Source organism: Equus przewalskii, chromosome 13, assembly GCF_037783145.1.
Source record: "Equus przewalskii isolate Varuska chromosome 13, EquPr2, whole genome shotgun sequence".
NCBI classification, from domain to species: Eukaryota; Metazoa; Chordata; class Mammalia; order Perissodactyla; family Equidae; genus Equus; species Equus przewalskii.
The window spans coordinates 47,074,335-47,102,174 of NC_091843.1; the positions used below are offsets into that span (position 1 = coordinate 47,074,335).

The following is a 27,840-nucleotide window of genomic DNA, read 5'->3' on the forward strand; positions in this document are numbered from 1 at the left end:
GTTTTCTGACACCAACAACCAATTCTCTGAGTTCTCCAGACACCAACTGGGTATCCAACAATTCAATTCAATTCTGACACTAACTACCTGGAGTCAGCACAGATCCACAGGTTAAGGGCTCAGTCCCACAAGACTGCCACCGCTTCAGACACCAGTTCCAAGTCCCAGGCCAACCAGCTGTAAATCAGGGGTTCCCATGACCCCCTCATCAGGTTCAATCATTTGCTAGAATGGCTCACAGAACTCAGGGAAATGCTTAATTTACATTTATCAATTTATTATAAAGGATACAACTCAAGACCAGCCAGATGGAAGAGATGCATAGGGCAAGGTATGGGGGCCTGTGGAGCTTCCAAGCCCTCTCTGGGTGCACCACCCTCCCAGCACCTTGACGTATTCACCAATCTGGAAGCTCACCAAATAGTGCTGGTCAAGAGTTTTTACAGCACTTAATCTCCAGGCCCCCTCCCCTTCCAGGAGGTTGGGGATCGGGCTGAAAGCTGCCAACCTCTAATCACTTGGCCTTTCAGGTGACCAGCCTCATCCCGAGGCTATCTAGGGGCCCTATCCTAAGTCATCTCATTAGCATAAACTCAGTTGTGATCAAAAGGGTCTCAGGGCCGGCCCCGTGGCCGACTGGTTAAGTTCGCACGCTCCGCTGTGGAGGCCCAGGGTTCAGATCCTGGGCGCAGACGTGGCACTGCTCGTCAGGTCACATTGAGGTGGCGTTCCACATGCCACAACTGGAAGGACCCACAAGTAAGATATACAACTATGTACGGGCTGGGGGGTTGGGGAGATAAAGCAGAAAAAAAAAGGGTCTCATTATGAAGAATAAGACATTCCTATCACTCAGAAAATTCCAATGTTTAGGGTCTCTGTGCCAAGAATTGGGGACAAAGACAAAATATATTTCTTATTATAGCATAGACCTCCATCCCAATCTTGACTCATCATCTTAATACCCCACATCTCCTTTTCCTTCTATGTTCCATGGCTTAATTAACGGCACCACAATCCATGCCACCTTCCTGGAGAGAGAAACTAAGAGTCATTCTAGCTTCCTATCTCTTTCAAGCCAATCCATCACCTGGTCCTTCCAAATTTGATGCCCTTGACATTTCTCAAGCCTATTCTCCCCTCCATTTTTCCTACTAAAACTATCTCACCTGGATTGTTTCACAGCCAGCTAATCCCTGCCTCTTGTTTCGTTCTCCATCAAATCTATCTTAAACCTTACTACTGAAGTCATTTCTAAAAATCCCTGCTGTACCACATCTCTAGGTAAACCCTTCAGTGGCTCTCTCTGTCTTACAGGTAAGTCCAAGCGCCTTCTCATAACATAAAAGGTCATCCTCTGTGACCTTCCTCCAGTCTACTGCTCCTGCCTCATGGATTGCCACCGACTATTCCACATCTTACGTTCTAGTATTCTGAGTTCTCCATAGCCACCAGATTGTTTCATATCATTGTGTCTTCATTTAGGCCATTCTTTCTGGATAGAATGATCTCTCTCTCTCCTTTCTTTTTTTTTTTGGCTAACTCCTATTCCTCCTTCAAAACTTAGGTATCATCATTTCCTCTAAGTCATCTTTACTCAATCCCCACACTGGGCTAGATTCTTCTCCACTGTTCTCTTAAAATGCCTGTACATATTCTTATTTATCACAATAGACTGAAGTTCATATTCAATGTCATATTAAAATATTGCTCTAATGTTCTTGAGGGCAAGGTCCATGTCTAACATATTCTGATGTGGAAGCCGGTACCTGAGGGTTACTGTAAATATTCAGTAAGATTACCTTTTGAACTTGTTATGAAAAGAAGTTAATCTTGTCAATTTGCTGTTTTTCTTCTTTAACCTGAGGGGTAACTCAAGGGTCACAAGGATTTATGAGCTTGTTTTACAGAAGAAAAAGAATGCCTTCAAGGAAGTTATGATCACCAGATAACGAGCCCCTAGCTGCCACTGATGCCCAGAAGTCAGATTGCCCAGGGCCTTATCTGGAGTGAAAGAAATATGGATTACCCCTTTGTTTCTCTGGAATTCCTCCTGCCAAGCCCCTTAGCTCTATAAACGCCCCTGCTTCCTCCTCTTGTTAAGGTCTATTTGAGAGAACCTACCCTCCTGCCTTCTTGTTTTGCCCAGTTTGAATAAACCTTTCTCCATCTCCAAGAACCAGTGTCTCAGTGATTGGCTTACTGCACATGGGGCACATGAACTTGAGACTAAGAGGTTCAGTATCAATATCCCTATAACATAGTATAGTGCCTAACAATTGTAGGTTCTCAAAAAAATGTGTGTTAAATTCCAACTACTGATGTAAGTAAAAGTACTTTAAAGATTAGAAAGTATATTATAATATACTAAAAATGCCATCATACTTATGAAGTTGAAGTGGTAAGCTAGTTTCCCTCACTTCATTTCTGAGGAAAAGGGCTTTTTAACCTTAAATTGTATTCTCTATTCAAGTGCAGTATGATTATTTTCAGACCTGAAGTATACCAGGTCTGAAGTATAATTCTACTGATAACAAATTTGGTCCCCATTTGTGCTATAGGTTTTATGTTAAATTACCTGATTAGACATTTCTATTATGACTGCTCCAGAAGGCACTGTGGCTCTGTCACCTGTAGCCAGAGGGCAAAACAGGGCTGTCTGAATGCAATGTGAATGCTGATGCGTATCTACAAATTTGTAAGAGGATAGTTTAGGTATGTTCCAGTGGCAGTCTTGCCTTAACCAGGTATAAGTTTACCCAGGGGGAGAAATAGAAGAAAAAAAATAAAAGAGGCCAAACCAAGTAAGAAAGCAAGGATTCTATTCATATTCAAAAAGCTTTCCTCAGTTTGTTCAGTCTGATAGAATTCTTGGCACAAAGGCTATGGAAGAGTACAGAAAAGTAGGGCAGTTTCTTCAAAGACTCATACTCTTCAGGTTGGAAGGGATCTAACAAATCAGGCCATTCAGCCCTCTCTCTTTACAGAAGAGGAAACTGCAGACCAGAGAGAATGACTTCAAAGAATCAGTAGTGGCGCCAAAGCCGGAAGTGAAGCAAAGAGAACAAAGCAATGAGGAGAATTCTAATTGGGGACTCCAAGTTCTTCCCTGTTCTGCCCCTCCTCCTCCTGGCCCCAGCCCGTCTAGCCACGGCAGACCCCTAGGCGTTCATCAAAAACACCACTGAGAACTTTCAAGTATCCTTCCTTCGCCTGGAATAATTTTCTCCCTCCAGCTGAGGCCAAATTTTTTCTTATCCATCAACCTCACTCAAACATCACCTCTTAGGTCAGCTCAGCTCAAAATAAATAAATAAATAAATAAAACCCAAAGTGTCTACATCTCTGTTCCCACTAGGATCTGATAACTACTGGGGAATTCTTATCACAAAGTACTAGTTGTAGGTATGTGTGTGTCCCGCCCTGCTCTCTCCAGACTGGGAGCTCCTAAAGGGCATCACAGCCATCTCATTTAGCCTTCTCTTCCCAGCATAGAGAGTAAGTGGTAGGGAAGTGCTTGTTGAGTTACGCTGGATTAAAGAGTGGAGACATACCACATAAAATTTACGGAACAATGAAGTATTAAAATCAGATCTCAGATAAAGCTGCTATGCTAACAAATCCATTCTGACCAAAGATCAACAACAGGGAACAGGAAAATATGCCTGTCCTTAAGTATGCTCAAAGACATACCGGGGAGCAGACCAATCAGCTCACAGATATTAATGAGCAGGCAACGCTGAGAGAAAAATGGAAGGCTTTGTGCTGATAACTGATAGCTGTCATGTGGGAAAGTCAGGAGTAGTGCCTTGCTTGCAGTGAAAAAAGTCCATTTGGTGTAAAACTATGATATGGGGAGAGGACCTGAAAAAATGTCATTTGTACACAAATTCTCATAACGTGTAATGAAGTAAGATAGTACAAGAAGATTGTGATAGTTGAACTTTCACTATTTCACTGTCTAAACTCATGGAAATTTTTTCAAAAATTATGTTTTCCATAATACATAGGGTATACTCTTCAAGAAAAAGACATCACATGTTACATTTGCATCCTCAAAGTATTTCTTAATGCTTATGATATGCCCAACACCTATGTGGATATATTATAAATACTGAAAAATGATTTCAGGACAGAATAATAACTATAAGATTTCACTGTTTTCAGAATGAAGTAATGAAATAATAAACCTAAATTTGGAAGTATAGAAACTGGATTAGAAGTATCACCAGAAACTCGGTCTTATGATTTTATAGTCACATCTTGTTTTGAATCAAAAATGATTCCATCCAGAGTGGTTTAAAGGTATTTAAACTGTCCTTATCCACTGTATTCACCAAATTTGGCTTCAGTCTGTCTCCAAAAATTGAATTCATTCTCAAAGGAAGAGGACTTGCCAACTGTATGACTATTCAAAGAATGGGCTCCAGGCTTTGAAAGCAACTCTGCAAAAAGAATTTCAAAAAGATTTTGTGCAACTGCAGCATTTTTGGAAAAGTTCTCAGGTTCCTTGGGTGACTACTTTTAAAGAACACTGCATGTTTTTAAAACAAATCAGTCACATTACTTTACAGAAACACTGTACTCGTGCAAAGAAGAACCCAACTATGGTTTTAAGAATTGGAATCTATGGATAACTGCTGTCGGTGGAAAGCTGCAACTGAAACCATTAAGTTCCCTAAGGTCAGGTCTGAACACTGATGAATACAAAGTATCCAGAGGTACCTGTGTTTGACAATACATAAAGTACCAGTGCCCCACTGACAGCTAACGGTGCTCCCTCTACCCTCTCCTTCAGAACATTAGAAATCCTTTCAATGTTTAGAAAGGTAGAATCGAAATGAGTCTCAGTTTCATAGTTGAGAAAACAGACCTATAAAAGTGAAGAGATCTACTCAGGAATGCAGAGACACTTAATGGGAGGCACTTGTCCTCCTACATCTTTGCTCTTCCTAAGTCAAGTGAGCTTCTATAATGAATGATTTTAGGAGGCAGGTTCAGATTATACCACCTGCATTTGAATTTTGGGTCCAACACGTCAACAGCTGTTAGGACCTTGGGCAAGTAAGTCACTGTGTCTCTGTTATGCATAAATGTGATGATAATAGTACCTACATCATTATATGCATATATGTAAAAGTACTTTGAACAGTGTCTAGGACATAGAAATGATATTATCTCATCTTTTCTAAGCTTTGATATATTTTCTGGAGTTACCTAGTCTCTTCTTTGAAAGAAGATCAAATCTCAAAACAAACTATTCCTTTTGTCTACTCTATTTTCCTTATGGGCAAAGGCCTTATCTTCTGCGTCTTGGTGATTGCCATGACACTCAGCATTGTGCCCAACACACAGAACCTTTTAGTAAATGCCAGTTGTGAGAACATGAGGGAATCTCTCTGGTCATTATCAATGGTTAAACACTGCCTTTCTCCTAGCTCATATGCCATTTATTATTCTCTCATCTCATAGGTTCTGATGAAAAGTCTGATATTTTATGATTTTAGAATTTGAGTTCAGAAAAGATGTTGTGATGCTTTGTAAAATTTTCAGAGAAGATTCTGATCAAATCAAGAACAAGCGTTAAGGGGCAGGCCTGGTGGCACAGCGGTTAAGTGCACACGTTCTGCTTTGGCAGCCCTGGGTTCGCCAGTTCGAATCCTGGGTGCGGACATGGCACTGCTTGGCACACCATGCTGTGGTAGGCATCCCACGTATAAAGTAGAGGAAGGTGGGTGTGGATGTTAGCTTAGGGCCAGTCTTCCTCAGTGAAAAGAGGAGGATTGGCAGCAGTTAACTCAGGGCTAATCTTCCTCAAAAAAAAAAGAACAAGCGTTAAGAAATCTACCAACTGCATGTCAAAACAAGTCCAACCTTATATACCACAGAACTTGATTATTGAGAGAGGAAGGGAAAGAAATATATTCTTTACAGTTCATAACAGGCTCTCAGAGCACCACATTATATGTTATATAAAGCATCCAGCACAATATTTAAGTTGTTAGGATCAAATGAGGAGTTGTTTCCTAATGAATTATAGAAAAAAAATGGTGATAATAAAAGTTGTCATGATAAGTTAGTTTTTCATCACTGTCGATAAACAGCAACTCAATTCACAATACACCTTTTACAGCACTACTCACTAGGGGCTTCAAGACAATCTGCGGGATCACAAGATAACTGTTTTCAGATAACAATACTTCATAGTCAGACACCAAAATTAGCCTATTTCTGAGGTTCTGCACAGTTTTTAACTCAGTGCATAGGACAGAAGACATAATTTGAAAAATCCAGAAGACAACAAATATGGATATCTGATATAAATGGGGAAACATATATAAGAAACATATATAAGAAAATACCAAGATTGGGGCTGGCCTGGTGGTGCAGCAGTTGTGTGCACTTTCCGTTTCGGGGGCCCAGGGTTTGCTGGTTCAGATCTGGGGTGTGGACATGGCACCGCTTGGCAAGCTGTGCTGTGGTAGGGGTCCCATGTATAAAGCAGAGGAAGATGGGGGGCACAGATGTTAGCTCAGAGCAAGTCTTCCTCAGCAAAAAAAAAAAAAAGAGGCTTGGCAGCAGATGTTAGCTCAGGGCTAATCTTCCTCAAAAAAAAAAAAAAGAAAGAAAGAAAGAAAACACCAACATTTATACACAAATCAATATCTCCATTAAGGAAGAAGGGGCATATGAGCCACCCATGTCAGTGCCTGAGACCTCACTGACAGAACACAGACGAGTACAGGGAGAGCCAAGGAGGTGCATCTGCCAGGAGAGAAGCAGAAGTTCACACAGGATGATGGTAAATTGGCACTTTTTTCTTTCTCTTTTAATATACCTCACTATTTTCCCTTCTCTTTTTCTAACTCTCTTCTATTTTCTCCCCATCTCCTTACTCATTGTCTCCAACTTCACATTTTCATTTCTCCACGTTGGCCTCTTCTCCTTCTAAACAGGTCTCACCACTGTTGTGACCTCTTCATAGGGTGGCCCAGATATTGCCACCTCATCTGATTAGGGGCCTATCTGGGATCATCCAGTTAGAAGAGGGGAACAGATGAGATAAGAAGATGAATGGATTGCTTGAGGACGGCTCAGTCAGAAACCAATCCCTCCATTTAACACCATGAGTCCACTTCGCTAAGGTCATCTTAAAAAAGTTGTGTTCTGATGCATTTATTTATCCATTAATGTTAAACCTGTGTAGGTCACTTTATTGGTAGATAGCTATTCTGCAAAGAAGTTTGGAAAAAATGTGGTTTATGAGAATAATGTCTTCCATTCATGGAGCTCTCGTAGGGTGTGCAGTCAAGTACCGTACGATCACGCTCAACCCTCATTACAGCGTCATGAGGTGCTTCATTTCGCCACATCCAACACACTTATATAGTATGTGTATTACAAGGAGAGTAATCTAAGGAAAAACAAATCAATGAAAAACTTGATTCTTGCCTTAAATGACAATAGCCTAAGAACAAAGCCCCAAACCTTGGCAAGTGGTTACCTTTGAGACAAGGAAGTGTAAGGTGGGAGACAGGAAGAAGGCCCTCACTCTTCATTTTGTACATATCTATACTATTTTAATTTTTTAACCTTATACATGTATTGCTTTAAAATATATCGACATGGATGGAGAAGATTATGGTCCAATTTTTAAAATTTCTTCTTTGTATTACTCTGTCATAAAAAAACAGTAATAAACATTACATGCGAAATTTTAAGAGGGTGTAAAAAAAAGTACCCAATTATGACAGGCTGAGTTTCTTTGAGATTGCAGTTGGGAAGAGTTTTCAAAATCCTAAATAAAACTTAGTCAACATTCAACGGATATTTATTATGTTATAAAGCGTGAGGCACTGACCTACCTTTATGTGTTTACAATCTTCCAGCCCTGCCATATGAAAGCCGTTTCTCTTAAATCTACACCAGGGGCCCTAATACATTGCTGGGGGAATATGAAATGATGTATCTCCTTTGGAAAACAGTTTGCCACTTCCCCAAAAAGTTAAACACAGAATTACCATATGACCCAGCAATTCCATTTCCAGGTATATACTCAAGAGAAATGAAAGTATTTGTTCGCACAAAGACTTGCACATAAATATTCATAGCAGCATTATTCATAACAACCAACAAGTGGAAACAACCCAAATGTTCATGGACAGGTGAATAGACAGATAAAATGTGTGTGTGTGTGTGTGTGTGTGTGTATCTCCACACAATGGAATACCATTCAGTATCAAAAAGAAATGAACTATTGACATATGCTACTTTGTGGATGAATCTCAAAAACATGATGTTAAGTGAAAGAAGCCAGATACGGGACCAACTGTTACATGATTCCATTTATACGAAAGGCAAATAAATAGAGATAGAAAGTAGATTAGTGACTACCTGGGGCTGAAGATGGAGGTAAATGGGTGGGAATGAGGATTAAGTATAAATGGGCCCAAGGGATCTTATTAGGGGGGTGAAAATTTTCTAAAACTGGGTACAGTGATGGTGCACCACTCAGTAAAGCTACTAAAAATCATTGAATTGTACACGTGAAATGGGTAAATTTTATGACATGTAAAACATATCACAATAAACCTCTTAAAAATAATCTGCATCTTGGGACATCATGTCCCATTATGAAGGTAGGAACCTCTGGCACAGTGGAGTGACCAGTGAGAGAGTGAGTGCATATAAACTGGTTTACTTTATGCAATGCAGTTTAACTTGGCTCTGCTTATCTTCTAAGGGTAAATAATCAAACATGAGGTTGGATAAAAACACTCGCATTTCTTTAAGGAGAAGGAGTAATTACTAAGGTAGCTGTGGAGAAGTCTCTCTCCAGGACCTGTGCTTTATGCCATTTGAAAATGTGTGAAGTGCCTAAAGCTGAGCATTTAAAGAATTAGAAAGATTCTGAAGGAGGGTTCTGCCGGAGATTAGCAAAAGGAAAAAATTCAGCAGTTTAAAGATGTAGAGCCACGAGAGAAAAGCTCAGCGTCAGGAAGCAGGGTGTGGAAATGAATGCATCATAGGTAAAAGTATTGGATGACAGATGTGGTAATACCAAATCAGTAAGTAATATTTCAATAAGCTGGCAGGTCACTAAATAGTAATGGCATGAGATTCTTTTAGCATAAACTAAAAACAAGATGCCACATTGGATTCATGGGAATGCTCACGACTGTCAGAAATATCCTCACAGTGGAGCTGATGGAATGAAAGCTCATCTAACAGAACACTACTGTGTGCTACTGTAAGAGTTTAAGCCTTTTGAGTTTTTTTTTTTAAAGATTGGCACCTGAGCTAACAACTGTTGCCAATCTTCTTTTTATCTTCTGCTTTTTCTCCCCAAATCCCCCCAGTACATAGTTGTATATTTTAGCTGTGGGTCCTTCTAGTTGTGGCATGTGGGACACCGCCTCAGCATGGCCTGATGAGCGGTGCCATGTCCACACCCAGGATCTGAACTGGTAAAATCCCCGGCCACCAACTCGGAGCACAGGAACTTAACCACTCGGCCACGGGGCCAGCCCCCTTCTGAGTTTTGACTTTTTAGTTTAATTACATTTTATCCTGCTCCCACCCCTACCCCATAGCATGTCCCAGACCCTCAACGGTGAGGACTAACAAAGCTATGATTTATGGAGAGCTGACAATATCAGGCACTAGGTGAAGTACATTTCTTTTTTTTTTTTTTTCCTGCTCCCTAAAGCCCCCCAGTACATAGCTGTATATTATAGTTGCAGGTCCTTCTAGTCGAGCCATGTGGGATGCCACCTCAGCATGGACTGATGAGCGGTGCCATGTCTGCGCCCAGGATCCAAACTGGCAAAACTCTGGGCCACTGAAGTGGAGGGTGCGAACTTAACAACTCGGCCACGGGGCCGGCCCCTGAAGTGCCTTTCTTACATTTTCCATTTAAACTTCCAAGCAACACTATATGAAACAGATGACTTAAGAACTCCCCCCTACAGATGACAAAACTGAGAACTAGAGGTGCTAAGCCACTTGCTAGGGTCACAATTCTGGGAAAAAAGGAAAGTCAGATTTCAAATCCTAGTTTCCTAGAATCTGCATTCTTTTTTTTTTTTTGTAATTATGTCAAAGAATATTTATTGAGGGTCATAGTGCCATAGATTATCTTTTTTAAAAAAATTATTTGAGGGGCTGGCCCGTGGCTGAGGGGTTAAGTTCGCACGCTGTGCTTCTACGGCCCAGGGTTTTGCCAGTTTGGGTCCTGGACATGGACATGGCACCGCTTATCAAGCCATGCTGAGGCCGCGTCCCACATAGCTCAACCAGAAGGACCTACAACTAGAATATACAGCTATGTACTGGAGGGCTTTGGGGAGACAAAGAGGAAGAAAACAAATTATTTTACTGAGGTCATATTGGTTTATAACATTGTGTAACGTCAGGTATACAGCATCACATATCAGCCCCTGTATAGGCTGCATTGTCGACCACCAATAGCCTAGCTTTGACCCGTCACCATACCTATGTGCTCCTTTACCACTTTTGCCCACCCTCTACCCTTTTCCCCTCTTGTAACCACTACTCTGTTCTCCTAATCCATGTGTTTATCTTCCACATACGCTAAATCATACAGCGATTGTCTTTTTTTATCTGGCTTGTTTTGCTTAATATAGCACCCTCCAGGTCCATCCACGTTGTTGCAAATCGGACAACTTTGTCCTTTTTTATGGCTGAGTAGTATCCATTGTATATATACCATATCGTCTTTATCCATTATCACTGATGGGCACTTGGGTTGCTTCTACCTTGGCTATTGTGAATAATGCTACAAGGCACATACAGGTGCATAAATCTCTTTGTATTGTAGATTTAATGTTCTTTGGATAAACAGTGGGCTAGCTGGATCATATGGTATTTCTATTTTTAATTTTTTGAGAAATCTCCATACTGTTTTCCATCGTGGCGGCACCAGTTTGCATGCGCACCAGCAGTGTATGAGGGTTCCATTTTCGCCACATCCTCTCCAACATTTGTTATTTTTTGTCTTCTTAATTACAGCTGTTCTGACAGATGCGAGGTGATATCTCATTGTAGTTTTGACTTGCATTTCCCTAATAATTAGTGATGCTGAACATCTTTTCATGTGCCTGTTGGCCTTCTGCATATCCTCTTTGGAAAAACGGCTGTTCATATCTTCTGCCCATTTTTTGATCTGGTTGTTCTTTTGTTCTTGAGTTGTATGAAGAACCTGCATTCTTACCCACTTTACGTACTGCCTTGACAAATCAGCAATTTCATGTGATATTAACCTCTAGTCTTACAGCCAATTTGGTTCATTAAATTTTCTTCCAAAACATTTAAATCAGAACACACTGTTTATTTCTCTCCATCTTTTCAAACCTCTCCATTGTTTTAATTTTTATATTTTCTAACACATTATAATTTTTTCTTCCTATTCCAAAAATTTATATGGAAAAATGCACTAGGCAATCTGTCAGATTTAGTAACCTGGACATTAAAATTACAAAAGAAAAAAATATGGGGGCCAGCCTGGTGGCGCAGTGGTTAAGTGTGCACATTCCGCTTTGGCGGCCCGGGGTTTGCCGGTTTGGATCCTGGGTGAGGACATGGCACCATTTGGCAAGCCATGCTGTGGCAGGCATCCCACATATAAAATGGAGGAAGATGGGCACGGATGTTAGCTCAGGGCCAGTTTTCCTCAGCAAAAAGAGGAGGATTGGTAGCAGATGTTGGCTCAGGGCTAATCTTCCTCAAAAAAAAAAAAACAACAAAAAACGAAAAAGTATGTGTACATACAAACATATGGAAAGATAATACATATGCAATATAGAGATTCTCTTGCTAAACGGAAACTTTCAAAGTTAGGAGTTAAGCAAGCACTAAGAAATCAAGTTATGTTCAATAATTATTTGTCTTTGCTCCTCTTGCTTCCAATCCAAGATCAATTCCCAACTTCAGCTCTTATTCTGCTTGTCAAGTATCCCCAATACGCCATGCACAAAGACAGTATAGTTGAATGATAAATGTTTTCACTGCAGGCAATCTATTTTTTCTTGCCGTCACCATTTAAAGTCAAAATATGTCCCTAAAATCATTATTATTTCTTGATACTACTAGAGAGCTCCCTTTTAAGGTAAATGTTTATATTGCCCACATTCACCCTCTTTTTCTCCACATACAGAGTTGAATAAATTTCTAGAAATTTTATGTCCCAAGTAATTAAAAGTTAAATGTTAAAAATTCAAATTGCATTATAAATAAATCTATGTCACATGTGATGTAATTATATGAAATATGAATCAAGATAACTTTTGCCCAGAAATAGTTTTAGATACTTTTTGAAATTCATTAAAAGTAACGTGGCCATTACTAAATTAGATCCACAAGAGACTTTAAGAAAAAAAGTGTATCTCATAAAATGTGTGCCAAAAAGTGAAGCTATGTTAGAACTGTCTATATTGGGAACATAAAATTCAGAATGAAAAAGGTACTGAGAGTGGGGGAAAACCAGGATCTCAAAAGGAAACACAGAGCTAAATTACCAGTTCTTGGTTAGGAAAGGAGTAGGTTGTATTTTTTAATCAAATATGCACTTTGGTAATGAATAAATCTGCAGCCTCACTTCTAGCATAAAGATGAATACGTAAACCTCAGCTTTCAGGCAAGTAAATGTACCTAAAAATTCTAACTGCTACTGATAGCAAATTTGATTAAGAAATTTTAAAAGAGTAGAATTTCCCCTGAGAATGAATGTCAGCTATAAGCATATTATATACCTTAATTAGAGGGATTGGGGTCTCAGATCACCAACAGATGGTTATTGAAAGTGACTGTTGGGCGCTTTGAGAATTTCAATGAGGAAAGTTGTGATTGCAGTTTGCAATCTACTTAGGGGAAAGTTAACTAATATACACAGGACTAGTGTGTGAGTTAATATACATTAACAACTTAAAACAGCAATTTGTATATATTAAACATTCAATAAAAGTTATTAATTAATAGTAATAATGGCAGCAGCTAAATTCTATGGGGCTGACCCATACATACAAGGCGAGCACTGATAAGGAAGAGATGAGCACGGCCGGTGATGAGGGAAGACTTTAAATGAAGGAAAACCTGAGCTGATTTTTAGAAATACACTAAGAGAAATGAGAGAGGGAACTGCTTAAGCAAAGTAATAGAGATGAGGAGGGAAGAATGAAGGGAACTTCATTTAGTCCTATGTTTGGCACACCTGTTCCTTATTCATCCGTATTATCACCTCTTGGGTCTAGGGCTGCTAGTATGATTGGTTGGCTATAAAAGATGCCCATGCTGGCTAGGATTAGGAAATGAGGTTGAAATGGTCCATGTGTGTCCAGATCATTAAAAGTTTCAAGTTCTTGGCAGAGAGGCCTGTTTTTTAGAGTAGGTCATGAAGGGGCAATCATAGATTATGGAGTAGAGGAGTAAAGATGAAGTATTCGCGCCCAGGCTCTAGAGTTAAGAGTCCTGGACTTGAACTTGAGCTGTTCTCTTATTAACTGTATCTCTGCCTAGTTGCTTAACTTCTCTGAGCTTCAGTGTTCTTATTTGTAAAATGGAGATCATGACAGAATCTACCTCATTCTGTAGAGTAATTGTAAAGTATTGAGCACACTGCCTGTCACATAACAAGCATTCTCAATAAATGCCAGCCCTTATTAATGAGGAGTCCAGCTTCTGGGGGTGACGCCTATGTGGGTGTAGTTACAGACCCAGGGAAATGGGGAGGAGCAAGCCATTCTAATACTCAGAAGAAGGGACACCTGGACTTCAACAACTTGGAGCGTGGTGATAATTAATCTAAGTTACAAAGTTCAAAACAGAGGTTAGACTGGGTTTCTAAGCATAAAAATTTTGCTACTCAAAATGATTTCAAATATGGAATTATCACACTAATATATCACTGTGATAATTACCTCCGTCTTAAAATTACTCTTATTCTGTTATCAAAGCAATAGTTTAAGAGCCCAGAAGAAGAGAGTTTCTAAAATCTCAGCCAGAATCAGAGGTGACTTCCGTAGGCCCGGAAATTACCACTTTGTAGGGAAAAACAAACAACCCAATAAACCAAGAGATATTTACCAAAGACTGCCAAATGGATAAACATCCTGATTGTGGAGAAGATTCAGTTACAGGCCAAACTTTTTATAATATCTTGTTTGTGTGTTTAATATGGCAATGGCTACCAATGTCCCCTGAAACACAGTAATATACACGTGCCTCCTCTTAACACCGCTCTTAGAGCTCCAGAAGGGCAGACACCAAATCACACTCATTCTTGTATTCCCCACTATTACTAACAAATAGGAGGTTTTCCAATATTTGTTGAACCGAAATAAATTTGTGAAACTGGCTGTTCCAAATGAAGGGCTGGGGCCTTGAGCCTCAATGTTGTTACGCTTATATTCTACAAAACTATTTCCCCAACATCTAGAGTTTTAAGTTAATAGAATTAGTCTAAAAGCCCTAGCAGACTTTTCCACTCAATGAAAACAATCTCCTTAACCAAGGAGATTAGACCACCGAGAATGTGAAGATTTAAAATTGAGTAGCTATAGGGTGGATTTGAATCATTCAGCTTTGTGTAAATGGAACTAAATATTGCCTCTGGATCAGTTCTGTCCTAGGAGTTTCAAGTTTTCCTGTCACCTCCAACATCTATGAAACGGTGGTAAGACCATCCACAAAACATCTTCCTCAGAGAAGTAAAGTATATGCAAGAATGATCAAGTGCAAAGGAAATAGATGTCATTTGCTAGTTCTTTTTCTTGGGTTTGAATTACCAGTATAGAGTTAGGATTTTATTTTTGGGTGAGAAAACAAAAACATTTGTGAGGGTTATACCTCGAGCAACTTTTTCTGTCATCTTTGATCTCTCATAGAGGAAAGAACATCAGCTTAAGTCGACCATGCTGGGAGGGCAAAGGAAAGAGCAGCCAAGGAAAGCAGACACTGGAACACAACAGGACCAAAGCCTTTGAAACAACAAATCAAAGCAGCTAATAAAGCTCTTCTTCTTCCAAAACTTTAGCTTAAACTTCAACAGAGATACAGATGGAATATGCTTTTATGAACACAAGTCACTATGTGGAACCAGGCTGGGTTTTAAAAAACGAGTAAACGCTGAAATAATGAATGATGGAGATTGAATCTTCACTATTTAAAATTTTATCATCTGTTTATACTAGTATAACTACAGCATCTTAAGCACCCCCAACAGCTTGGTAACACAAAAAATACATCTGGGCATATTTAAACATTTATTATTACTTAATGTTATAGGGATATAGCAAATAAGCAAATACTGAAAGATTCTTTTCCTTTCTAAAAGAAGAATGTTTGGGACTAATAACCATGTAAATAGTCATTCTGGATTAAAAAAAAAAAAACCAAAGTAGTACAGGGGAAGATAAATAAGTTTCATTACAGGAAACTAATCCTTGTGACCAAAATATTTGCGTTTTCAGTTTCTTAAACCATAAGAGTTTACAGGTCAAACAATGTGAAAATCCTATTATGCACATGAATCTTATACGAGGATAGTCATCACCAATATTTGAAGTGTTTTAATCCATATTAGTTGTGCTCCCCCACTCCACCCTTACACCCTCTCTCAAAAATAAGTGTGTAACAAGTTTGTGTTAAGTACCCAACCAAAGGCAGGCAGTCTTTGAGGCGAAAGATAAAGCCTATTTTTTCCACTACTTTTCCTCTCTCTTGAGGGGAACAGCGAAGGGAACGGAGGAAAGATACTCCCAAGCTCGGAATCCAATGACAAAATACACATCACTGTGAAGCTAATGACCAGAGGACATCTACCAGACAACAGCATCTAGCCACACGTCATTAAGAAGTAGGACAACTGAAATAAATGTGAGCGCTGTTTCTTGACACGGCTTCGAGATCCGCACACCTCCCTCGGGAATTATAAAACACCCATCGTGCTTTCAGCTCAAATAATTCACATCCCCACCGGACTGCAAGCTACAGGACATTCCTGAAATGCTCCGGTGCTTTTTCTTTACTACAGAATCTGAGAAGAAAAGAGACCCGGCGCCACGGAAAAGAGTTCAAGCCTCAGGGCTGTCCATGTTAAAGTTCCAGAAAACCGTTTCCACTCCAAACTCGTCCCTGGCAGAAAAGTTTGAGCAGCGCACTTTCCGCCGCCCCGGCTGGGTCCCAGCGGAGCCTACTTACTGGGCTGAGCCAACTTTGCTCTCTTTCTTCCCGAGCACTTTGGCAGGCTTTGTGTCGTCCACATCTTGCTGTAGCTCAGTCATCAGGGCCGCGTCTGCAGGGCACCTTCAGCCCCCCGCGCGCCTGCAGTCCGCTCCCCCTCCTCCCGCTCGGGTCTCCCCGTCCGGGCGCAGGCCCGGGAGCCGCGCCGCGCCGTCCCCTGCGCCCCCGGCGATCGGCGCATCCAGGCCGGCCGAGCGCGACGCCTGCCGACCTGGACACGTTCGAGCCCGAGCGCTTGGGCCGAGCGAGCGTGGAAGAGCCGGGAGGGAGGGAAGGGGAGGGTCGAAGCGAAGTGACAGCCTCTTGCCCCAACCCAGGAGGCAGAGGAAGAGAAAAAGGAAACCTGTTGAACGAGTCTTTCTGGGAGAGGAAGCTAATTGGCCGAGCAGGTGAAACATTTGCCTAACAAGGCACCATATATTTAGCCTCCTCGTAAACTGGAGGGTTTTTTCTACCCGGACTGTAACTAGGGGATTTTAAAAATGGGCAGCCGGCTGCAGATACAGGAAATGGAAACGACCGAGGGAGGCTCTCTCTCAACAGATGCTCTGTGTGGGCTGGCCTCTGCTCCTGCCTAAATTATTCAGACAGGATGTTGCCTCATTGAGGACGGCCTGGTCAGGGCTTAAAGTTCAATAACAAAGGTACTAAAAGGTGGTTGCTTTTAGGGGGTCACCTGGTTAACCCTTCCTAGTTCTGTCGGGGGAGAAGCATTCATCAAAACCTCATTAGCAACTTAGTTACAATGCACTCAACCAATAAAATGAATGCCTCGTCTTCCCGCCTTTGGGTGAGGTATTAACTTGCTGGTTCTGTCTGAAGTTTTGCATTTGAAGCATCTATGAACTCATTTAACAAAGTTTTGAGAGCTACCATGTTGCAGGCATTATTGTAAAGATTCACTTCGTATAGCAAATAATGTATGTGTTGGTGGTTTTCTGATTTGTTACAGAGTCGTTGAGAATAAGAAAAACTAATATAAACCTTATTGTTGGAAGCCTAACTTTGCTTTAAAACAATTACAAGCGCAACGGTGGAGCATGACATGGCTGGGGAAAAATTACTAAGGCTATGCTCTGGGGCTGTAAGTCCTTCATTTTTTCTTTAAAAATTAATTTTAGATTTAGGGATAATCACAAAGAATATACAACCACAGTATTTATATATATGTGTGTGTGTTTGTGTGTGTGTGTGTGTGTGTAAAAGAAAACACCTGCCTACCCTTCTAAATAACCTCAAACATTTTAGAGATGAAAGTGCTTTCCAAAGTTTTCTTGTTCCCACTCCATTTATGAGCTTCTATCATTAGGCCGAGAGAACAAAGGCATCTTTTTGTAGCCTGCTTGCTCCAAAATTGACTCTCGTGACACTTGACAAATAAGCCAAAGGGAAAAAGTTTACATAAATTCTGTGAGAGTTGACCTGGTCAGGGCTCTGTCTCTTTATTCCTGACCACTGACCCTCCTTACTGGGGGAGCCTGGCTTGGCGGAGTCGGGAAGGCTCTGGGTGACCTGGAAGCTTGGAAGCTGTCTCTTCAGTGTCCATAACTGGCTCTTCCTGCAGACATCACCAACACTTTCACCTTCGAGTCCCTCCTGGAGCTCCCCATCTTACTTGGGCTGGAGTGGGATTTGATGAAGTCGTCACTCTCCTGAACTCTGGGTAATGACTCTCTCCTTAAATCTCAGGTGTCCTCCAACCCGCCCCCACTCAGAGCTCAGAGCCGAACTGACCTTTTGTGCTCCCCCAAGTAATTTTTTTTATTTCAGGAAAATATAAATAACATAATATTTATCATTTTAACCATTGGTAAGTGTACAATTCAGTGACATTAAATACATTCACAGTATCTATAACCGTCACCACTATCTATACCCAAAACATTTTTTATCATCCCCAACGTAAACTCTGTACCCGTTCAACAATAAGTCCTTCTTCCTCCCTCCTCCAAGCCCATCATAACCTCTATTTTACTTTCTGTCTCTATAAATTTGTCTATTCCAGGTACCTCATATAAGTGAAATCATACGATGTTTTTCCTTCTGTGTCTGGCTTATCTCCTGAAGCATAATGTTTTCAAGGTCCATCCAAGTTGTAGCATGTATCAGACTTCGTTCTTTTTTATGGCTGAATACTATTCCATTGTATGTATATTCCATATTTGTTTATCCCTTCATCTATTGGTGAACACTTGGGTTGTTTCCACCTTTTGGCTGTTGTGAGTAATGCTGCTATGAACGTTGATGTGCAAATATCTGTTCAAGTCCCTGCTCTCAGTTCTTTTGGGTTTCTACCTACGAGGGGGATTGCTGGGTCATATGGTAGTTCTGTGTTAAACCTTTTTAGAAACCATGGTCAGACCTCTTTTGATGCATGAGTAAGGTCAAGTGTTCAGAGCTTCCCCAGCATGGATTTACAGCTCAATTAACAAGCACGCAGTTGCCCTGAAACTTGTTCTTTAGTGTATGGGTTGAAGACTTCCAATAGTGTGGTCTTAAATGAGAAAGGAGGGGAGGGGCTGAGGGTAGTGGTGGGTGGGGAAAATAGCGGATAGTGCTTTCCTAGAGTGGGGAGGAATTCAAAAGGAGCAAGAAAACTGCATTATTTTACCTGGTGGCATTCGCTTAGGTTTAAAAGATGTTGTCAAACAGCTTCCTCATTCGTTTATCCTTGGGGCTAGTATACAATAAAATGGAATGCAGTATTTAAAAAGCAGCAGCAGATAAACAATAGGGGAAATTTCATTGTAGTGTGACAAAATTGAGACATAAGATTATGGCTAAAATATATTTTAAGGGGCTCCTTGACTTTGCTCCAATAAAAGACCCTTTACTTTTCTTCCTCTAAGCTTCTGGGAACATAATTTCTTGTTTCTAATATCAAAGAAGAGTTCTAGCCGATACTCAAGCAGGTACAGTAGAAAATGGCTAACTCGCGCCTTTCAGTAGATAAGGGCTTCTACTCAACAGCTTAGACTACTGATGAAATGTTGGTCTCTTTTTAACTGATCAGATACACTGCACTTCTGTCCATAGTCTCTGGGACAGAGTTTGGAGATGTGAGTGGAGATAAGGTTCCAATGTATGTTCAGGTAGTTTCCTACTTTATAGCACGTGTCAGGGGATGTATTTATTAGCCAATATAAGTACATGTAAAGTGTTGTCACATTCCTGTAATTTTATGCATGTTGTCTGATGACATGTTTTAGATGTTGATTCTCTTATCAAGATGTAACCTGGAAGCTCTGTAATAATTTAACTGTGCGTAATATTTAATATATCAATGTCATAAGTCAGAGGATTCTAGGAACATTCATCAGACCATTCCTATTTTCAATTGAAAGTCAATATCCAAAGGAGAATTAAATGGGAAAAAATTGAGAGAGTTCAGAAGAAAGCCATACAGTGACTCCGAAGAATTTAATTATCAAACTTCATAAAAAAGTTGTAAGATAGGCTGGCCCGGTGGCCTAGCGGTTAAGCTCATGTGCTGCGCTTCCGTGGCCTGAGGTTCACTGGTTCGGATCCCGGGGGGCCGACCTATGCATCCCTTATCAAGCCATGCTGTGTCAGGCATCCCACATATAAAGTAGAGAAAGATGGGCATGGATGTTAGCTCAGGGACAATCTTCCTCAGTAAAAAGAGGAGGATTGGCGGCGGATGTTAGCTCAGAGCTAATGTTCCTCAAAAAAAAAAAAAAAAAACTGTTAAAAAAAAGTCATAAGAATGAGGGTTGAGGAGCATTACATGAATGGGACCTTTATTAAATAATTTCTGTCAAAAATGAAGGAAAGTTTCCTGATGAATGCAGCCATTAAACATTGGAATGGGAATCTATCGTAGGCTATGCAATCTCCTTCTATAGAGGCCTTTGAAAATAATATTTAAAAAAAAATAGAATTTTCTTTTTGTTTTGAGGAAGATTAGCCCTGAGCTAACATCTGCCTCCAATCCTCCTTTTTTTGCTGAGGAAGACTGGCCCTGAGCTAACATCCGTGCCCATCTTCCTCTACCTTATATGTGGGACAGCTACCACAGCACGGCTTGCCAAGGGGTGCCATGTCCGCACCCGGGATCAGAACCAGCAAACCCCGGGCTGTCGAAGTGGGACATGCGAACTTAACCACTGTGACACCGGGCTGGCCCCAAATAGAATGGTTTTGAACCAGCATTTCCCAAGCCAAGTTATACTGCAGATGGGGAAATCTGAAATACTCTCTTTCTCTCTTGAGGGATGAGGCAAGAACTAAGCTTAGCACCTGTGTTAAGAGGAATGTATTTGCGTTCTGTGTGAGTTTCTATCTGAGGGAAGGGGAAAAGATTGCCTGCCACACACTAAACAAAATTTAAAAATCAAATCCCCACCATAATTTTTCAGAGAAGAGCCTATGCTTCAGAGAGTATCTTGGCCAAAATTACAGTGATCCCATGAGGACGAAGACTCAGCTCCCCTGACTTCCAGGGGGGTAGTTGTTGGGGTGTAGGAGAGTGAACAGTGCAAAACAGAGTTTGTTGATGGCAGAGACACGTGCCTTATAAGAGAGTGTGTGTTGGGGGAGCCCAAGGACCCTTCAACACATGTAATGTTTGTGGGGAAAGAAATGTATGAATCTGGAGCTATCTGTGGTGGCCGCATTTTGTAGTTATCTATTGCTGCATAACTAACCACCTCAAAGCTTGGTGGCTTAAACCAATAATGTATTATTTTCTCTCATGCCACAGTGGATTGACAGGGCTCAGCTGGATGGTTCTCACTTGGGGTCTCTCATGCAGCTGCAGTCAGATGGGACCCAGGGCTGGAGTCATTTGAAGACAATACTGAACTGGATGTGCAATTCCCCAGTCTGATGCTTCAGCTGGGATGGCTGCAACAGCCAGGGACCAGCTGAGCATTTTAATTTCTCTACATGGCCCTGCACATGGCTAGCTTGGGCTTCCTTACATCATGGCAGTCTCAGGATAGTTGGACATTTTACTTAGTGGCTGGCTTCCTCCAGAGCACGTGTTCCGTGATACCAAGGATTCCTGTGAGATAGCCTTGGACGTCAGTCACCTCTGCTGCATTCTATTGGTCAAAGGTGAGCCACAGGGCCAGCCCAGGTTCAAGGCAAGAGAACTACACAAGGTGTGAATACTAGGAGTGTATTTCACCGGAGACTGTCTTTGGAGACCAGCTACCACAGTGCAGATCTTAGATTAGGCCCTCTGACTATAGATACTTTGTCACTGGGCATGTGTGCAAATGGGCCTTTCTAACATCACTGTTCTAAACGCGTGAGATACAGAGGTGAACAAAATTGGCAAAACCCTGGTGCCATGGTTCTTACATTCTAGTGGGAGAGACTGAAAATAAAAAAAGTAAGCACATGAATAACAGTTTCAACAGATAAGAGATAGAAAGAAAATAAAGCAGAAAGTCACGGAGAGGAAGGGAGGTCTATTCTCCATGGGAAGATCAGGGAAGCCTCTTTGAGGTGACGTCTCAGCAGAGACTTGGGGAAGTGGGGGTGGGGGGGGGAGAAAGCTGTGTGAGGCCTCAGTGCAAAGTCTTGCATCAGCGGGAGGGAAGAGCGTGGATAAAGGCCTCGAGGCAGGACCAAATTTGGCATATTCAAGGAACAGCAGGAAGGCGCTATTCTCCACTGTGCCTGGAATATAACGAGGGAAGACAAGTTTGGTGGGAGATGATCTCATAAAGATATTATCTTCTCTGTCCGTTTGTTTATTATCTGCCCTCTCCCACAAGAATGGAATCTTCTCAAAAACAAGGGACTTGTCTGTTGTGTTTGCCACTGGATCTACAGTGCCTGGTTCATGTTAGATGCTCAATAAATATGTGTTGAATGAATGAATGAATCATTGGGTGCTTGTTTCCATCCAGTGGTTCTCAAGCATACTCCTCTGGAACTCTACCTGACGTAAAATGTTAATGTTGAGTAATATTGGTCTTTTTTAAATTTGGAGGGGGGAAAAAGAGTGAATGAAGAAGAAATATAACTTAAATCCCTCCCATCCCCCAATTTAAAAAGGAACACCTTGGGCTCATGCGACTTATCACTTGTCAGCTGGTTGACAGCAAGTGCTTCAAACAGGTCAGAAAGGTCCCATGACTCCCAGATGGTCTGGCTCGGGAGCAAGTCCAAGAATCGCGGTTTACAATCCACAGGCAACAATTTCAACTTATGGAATCTCTCATATTTTCTTAGAGAAACATTCATCCAGCTACTTCCTTTCCTTGTTTTGGGAACTAATGAACACACGATCAGCAAGAGGCCTGGCCTTTCTCCTTCCTCGTACCCTGCTGGGGCGTGTTCTGTTTCCTCCCTGTGAAATGTTTTGACAGTGAGGTCCATGCAGTGCAATCAGTGCATCGCTTTGAAGCAGTTAATATTTATTATTAAAGTAGTTTCTGCAAGTTACATTTTTTCTTTATATCACCTATGTGGCACACTTTTAATGGCTTTTTCTGAATTTTCATTCTTTTTTTACATACTTTCATTGTATTATTCTTTTTTGACAATTCCTGTTAGCATTTTGTTATCTTTTTCCAGTCTCTTCTCTATGTAGAACTATTCATCTGTTAAAATTATCTAATAAATAAGCTGGTAAAAAAAGAACAAGGGAGAAGGGAACATAGAAAATATTTCAGGCCAATAAGGAAGTTTTTCTATTTCTTTCAAGCAGATTTACTTTGCTTTTACTTTTTGGCTGAAACTTTATAAATAGACTCTTCATTTGAGGCAAATTGTGCAGTCTGTCTGTCTGTCTGTCCTTCCTTCCTTCTTTCCAACCATCAAAAAAATGATGCCTTTTGTGTGCCAGGCTATATTCTGGGTTACAGAAGTATGAAAATAAATAAGCATCTGCTTGCTATAAGTGAATTTTCAGTAGAGTGGGAAAGAATTCAATAAACAGATATTTACAAAACATACTTACACAGAACTTTAGTCAAAAACTATCACGTTCGTATATCATAACTAGACACCTGGACGAAGTAACATCATGATGTCACATGATGGACAGGGGTAGGAGATGGCCACATGATGCTTTGTGTTCTTCTGTTTTGGATCACACACAAGCCACCCCCACTCCCCACCTTCACCCCTCGTCCCCCTCACTCCCACATACATCTGCACCACTTGTCAAAAAGGCTTAGGCTGGAAGTCAGGAGAACTGGGCTCTAGTCCGAGCACTGTGCTTTGTACCAGAATGTGAATCTAATAATGGAATACAGCATTGAAGTAACAGAATGCTGGCATCAAGGAAAGGACCCTGGATCTCATGGTTACAGCAATATCAGTTTCTGCCTTATATAGACTAACTATAAGAAAGAGGGGGGGACTTTTTACACAGAAATGTTGCATTTACTAATTGCAAAATGGCAACTTTAAATCAATTCCATGAGGCGAAAGCAATTATTGAAATCTATTCACTTGAGAAGCTAGGTGCATTTACCTTCTTCCTATAGGGCTTCTTTGTGTTAGTTTCTACTTTTAAAAGCACAGCAGATGAAAACGGAGTGTTTCCCTGTGTGTTAAGATCACTGACTAATTAAAATCAGAATTTAACTTTTATTTTTAGTAGTGTTCAAAGAAATGAAATTAAAGTTCCTCTTTCCTCCATATCAAAAAACATAAAATAAGCTCTTTAATAAGACACCTAGTAGAGGGAGATTCAGACCTTGGAAATGCTTGGTCCTATAGACTCCCAAACCCCTAGATTTTGCAAAAGTATTATATAAATTAGTAGTAGACACTACAAAGAAACAGATGATGAGAGCTGGTGGGAATGGTCTTGGTTGCTAGCCTCTCAGTTATACCCTCACCCAGGTGGTCCTGCCATATTTACTTTTCTGCCCTTGGTGTCCAGGGGATTGCCTGTGGTATCCTTTCAGTAAACAACTCTCTTGTTTGAGCTTGTTGAATGGGTGGTGCTGGCAGTAAAAGAGCCCTCACTGGGGAGGGGTGGGGCTGAGGGTTAGAATAAGGGAATAGTTAAGAGTCAGATTGATCTGAGAATCCTAATATGCATCTTTCTACCTTGGACGAGTGACTTACCGCCTCTAAGCCTCAGTTTCCTCATCTGTGGGGAAAAAAATGGGACTAGCAGTAGTATCTATTTTATAGGACCATTGGGGAATTTAAAGAGCTAATGTATATAAAGGAATTGGTACAGTATGCCAGGTGCACAGTAAGTACTCAATTCATATAAACTATTAATTACCATTGTCACATTGTTGACCAGATAATATTTTAACAAATTGAGGATATCGCTCTCCCTTAGTTCATCAGCATCATTATTTATGACAAGGCACAGTGTGTAGAGTATTATGTCATATGATAGAGGGAGTTACTAAAGCTAGAGAAGATGTCCCCTCTGTTCCCTTCTGAGTCCTCGACCCTCTTCAGGCTGATTTCTTTATGTCAGAAGCTAAGGCCGCATCCTTAGATCAGAGGCATTGATAGATTTAACTTGCTAGATCTCAGCTATGATCTCTCATGTGTCCTTGGATTTTTTCCTCTCTTAGATGTCTTTGCCACCGTAAAAGCTTTTGCTCAACTAGTAAAGGAATCATTGGAATTAAGAGTTAATCAATATGAACGCTTATGGAGTGGAGGCCTATGATAGCTAGAGTGACTGTATGTCCTGGTTTGCTAGGGATGGTCCTGATTTAGTCCTACTATTCTGAAATAATTATAAGAGAGTCCATTTCATTCTCAAAAGGTGTCCCTGTTTGGGAAATTTATTGATAACCATTCTATAGCATTGACCAAACTAAAATATTGTAATGGCTCACTTGTTTAGACAAAGCATCTAATGAGCCAAACTCTTGGATCTGATTGCCTTACTGCCCAGTACGCTACCCTCTGTCACTTAGTGTGCTCCCAACTTCTATTAAATAACCTGAAAGTTATCAGAACAGTGGGGTAAAAACAAATGTATGTTAGCATGTCAAATTATAACAATTACTTGAAGAACAACCTAAAGTTTGTGCTCCCTTGATCTCAAATCAGAGGCATCTCTTTGCACAGAGTTGATAGCTTCATGACCCAGTCAAGAGTTTGAGTCTAAGTGACTCATTGTTAATATTTCCCTTCACTTTGCTAACCATAAGGCAGAATTTTTGTTTAGACCTCATTGGTCACATTTATGTTGACCTTGAGATTGTAAACAATCTGGTTTAATTCTCCAGATGCTTTCTTTAATCACTTTGCTCTAGAAGGAAGAAATAGGTCATCTGACTCTACTACAAGTAAGAACCTGAAGGCTGATTCTCTTAAGCTCCAGGCTATGGTTTTCAGTTTATCACCCAGTGAGCTAATTCCTTAGAGCCTTGGTATCTAATGGTAACTAAACTGCCAATGAGTAAGCTTTGTAATGAAAGCCTCTAGCTCCCACCAGAAAACACATGTAAAGTAGAGGAAGACGTGCACGGATGTTAGCTCAGGGCCAATCTTCCTCAGCAAAAAGAGGAGGATTGGCAGCAGATGTTAGCTCAGGGCTAATCTTCCTCAAAAAAAAAAGGGGTGCTGGAAATTTTCTATATATATATTGAGCTGGGTGGTGATTACAAGAGTGTATGCATATATAAAAATTTATTGAGTGTACACTTAAGATTTGTTCATTTAAATATATTTAGATTAAACTTCAGTTTAAAAAAGTAAAAAGAGGGGCTGGCTGGGTGGCACAACGGTTAACTTTGCACGTTCTGCTTCAGCGGCCCGGGGTTCGCTGGTTCGATCCCGGGTGCAGACATGGCACCGCTTGGCAAGCCATGCTGTGGTAGGCGTCCCACATATAAAGTAGAGGAAGATGGGCACAGATGTTAGCTCAGGGCCAGCCTTCCTCAGGAGGATTGGTGGCAGGTGTTAGCTGAGGGCTAATCTTCCTCAAAAAAAAAAAAAAAGTAAAAAGAAAAGAAAAGCCTCAAATCTCTTTAGCTAAAGCTGGTAAGAAAAAAAATCTATTCTTGTAAGTGAGCAAAAGTGAGGCCATCTTGTTATGCTAAATGGCCCTGGCCCCTCCTCTGTGTGACTATTCTCTTCTCTGCACATGCTCTAAAAAAATTCACATGCTCTCCTGATTTATGGCCTCTGCTTACATATGTACTCCCTGATAGCTTGATAAATTAAAACTTTGTTCTGTGAGTTTCCCTCCAGGAACAGGCCGACCACAGATGGGAAACACACCTACAAGGTATCCCTCACAACTGACAGAAGAATGGAATAATGTGATGCCTGGAGCCCATCCATGCCTGGGGACCGACATCCCTGGATCCTCTCCTCACCGCCCATTTTCCCTATGTGACTGCTTCAAGATTCTGTAATCCTTGAAGATGGGTTTTTGAGACATAAGTCACCCATCTTCCGATTAGCTGGCTAATCTAATTAAACTTCCTTTCTCAATCTCTAACTCGTTGTGATTAATTGGCTCAGATCGGGGCTAGCAGAGCAAGCCCATTGTTAGGTATCTTCTGAGTTAATAAAGTAACAGAAGAAAGAAAACACCTGCTTACATAAAGTTTTTAATCTCTTTTTTCTCTTGGATATCAATATGATCTTTGTCTCTTTACTCTTTTCTATAGATATATCTCTCATTATCTCTGTTGTTACTTGATCTTTGAGAATAAAACTTCACATTAGGCCAGAAGAACTTTTGGATAGGACTTTTTCTGCCCACTTCCATCCACATATTTATTTCAGTATGTAACATTACAAAGTTTTTAACTGCACAATTTTTGCATAACCTATGAAGCATCTCTCAAAAGCTTCCTAGGCCGTATCAGTCATGGCTTATGAATAGTATGTATCTTCACCTCGTGGTCTCGAGTTTATCGTGTGACTATTTAATAAGTTAGTTGAATTGTATAATCAAAAGGATCAAGAGAAGCAAACAGTATTTTAATATAAAATAGAGGTATTGCAAATTAGAACCTTCCAGATATTTTAGAAAATATTTGACACCCCCCAAATATCCTATTTTTCAATCTACCTCTAAAGGGTACTCTACTCATGTGTAGCCAGCTACACCATGATCTAAGATATAGGTGAATTCAAGAACTGAGATTATATACAATTAAAGAAAAAGGAAAGGGAATGGAAAGACTGAAATTAGTTAATTGCCTCCTATGTGCCAAGCCCTGTGACTAGCATAGATTATTTACTCTTTACAACAATCCTATGAGGATTGTCTCATTGCATCAGTGAAGAAACTAAGGTTCAGAAAGGGTAAACAACTCTCCCAAGATCACACAGCTAATAATTAAGTTGTGTTGTTTTCCAAAGCTTGCTCTTTGTGCTATCTCTCCTGATGTCAAAAGAGGTGAATTCCAAAGTGATTAAAAGATTCAAAGAGATTTTAGAGGTAATCTCATCAATCCCACTTGTTTGGAGATAAGGAAACTGAGGCAAGGGAGGTTATATTGTATCCATCTCATAACGCACATCTCAGTTATCATTTCCTCCTAGAAGCTTTCTATACTCAGCTCTCCATCTTCCCACCTCATCCTGCCCCGTAATCCACCATCATTAAAATCCTTTACATGCTATATCGAGTGGTGGGCAAGAGTAAGTGGCATCTGG

General features: G+C 40.7%; 1 protein-coding gene and 1 long non-coding RNA gene across 10 annotated transcripts in view; one reads left to right on the top strand and one right to left on the bottom strand.

The window, feature by feature from the left end:
• GRAMD2B (GRAM domain containing 2B) overlaps positions 1 to 27,840 on the bottom strand; it is a 129,952-nt gene that overhangs the window by 77,886 nt on the left and 24,226 nt on the right. For 2 of the 9 annotated variants that reach the window (XM_070569366.1, XM_070569370.1), the window contains exon 1: positions 16,216 to 16,515. The exons of 3 other annotated variants lie outside the window; for them this stretch is intronic. In XM_070569366.1, coding sequence (XP_070425467.1) covers positions 16,216 to 16,298 — 83 coding nt within the window. In that variant the 5' untranslated portion in view covers positions 16,299 to 16,515. Of the gene's footprint in view, positions 1 to 16,215; positions 16,519 to 27,840 lie in introns of those variants that run through there. 4 more of the 9 variants (XM_070569367.1, XM_070569372.1, XM_070569371.1 and 1 more) reach the window with 3 other exon arrangements.
• Positions 16,703 to 26,668, top strand: LOC139075105 (uncharacterized). The gene is made up of 3 exons (XR_011525158.1): positions 16,703 to 16,901; positions 17,210 to 17,341; positions 26,419 to 26,668. It is a non-coding gene; the product is annotated as an uncharacterized lncRNA (long non-coding RNA).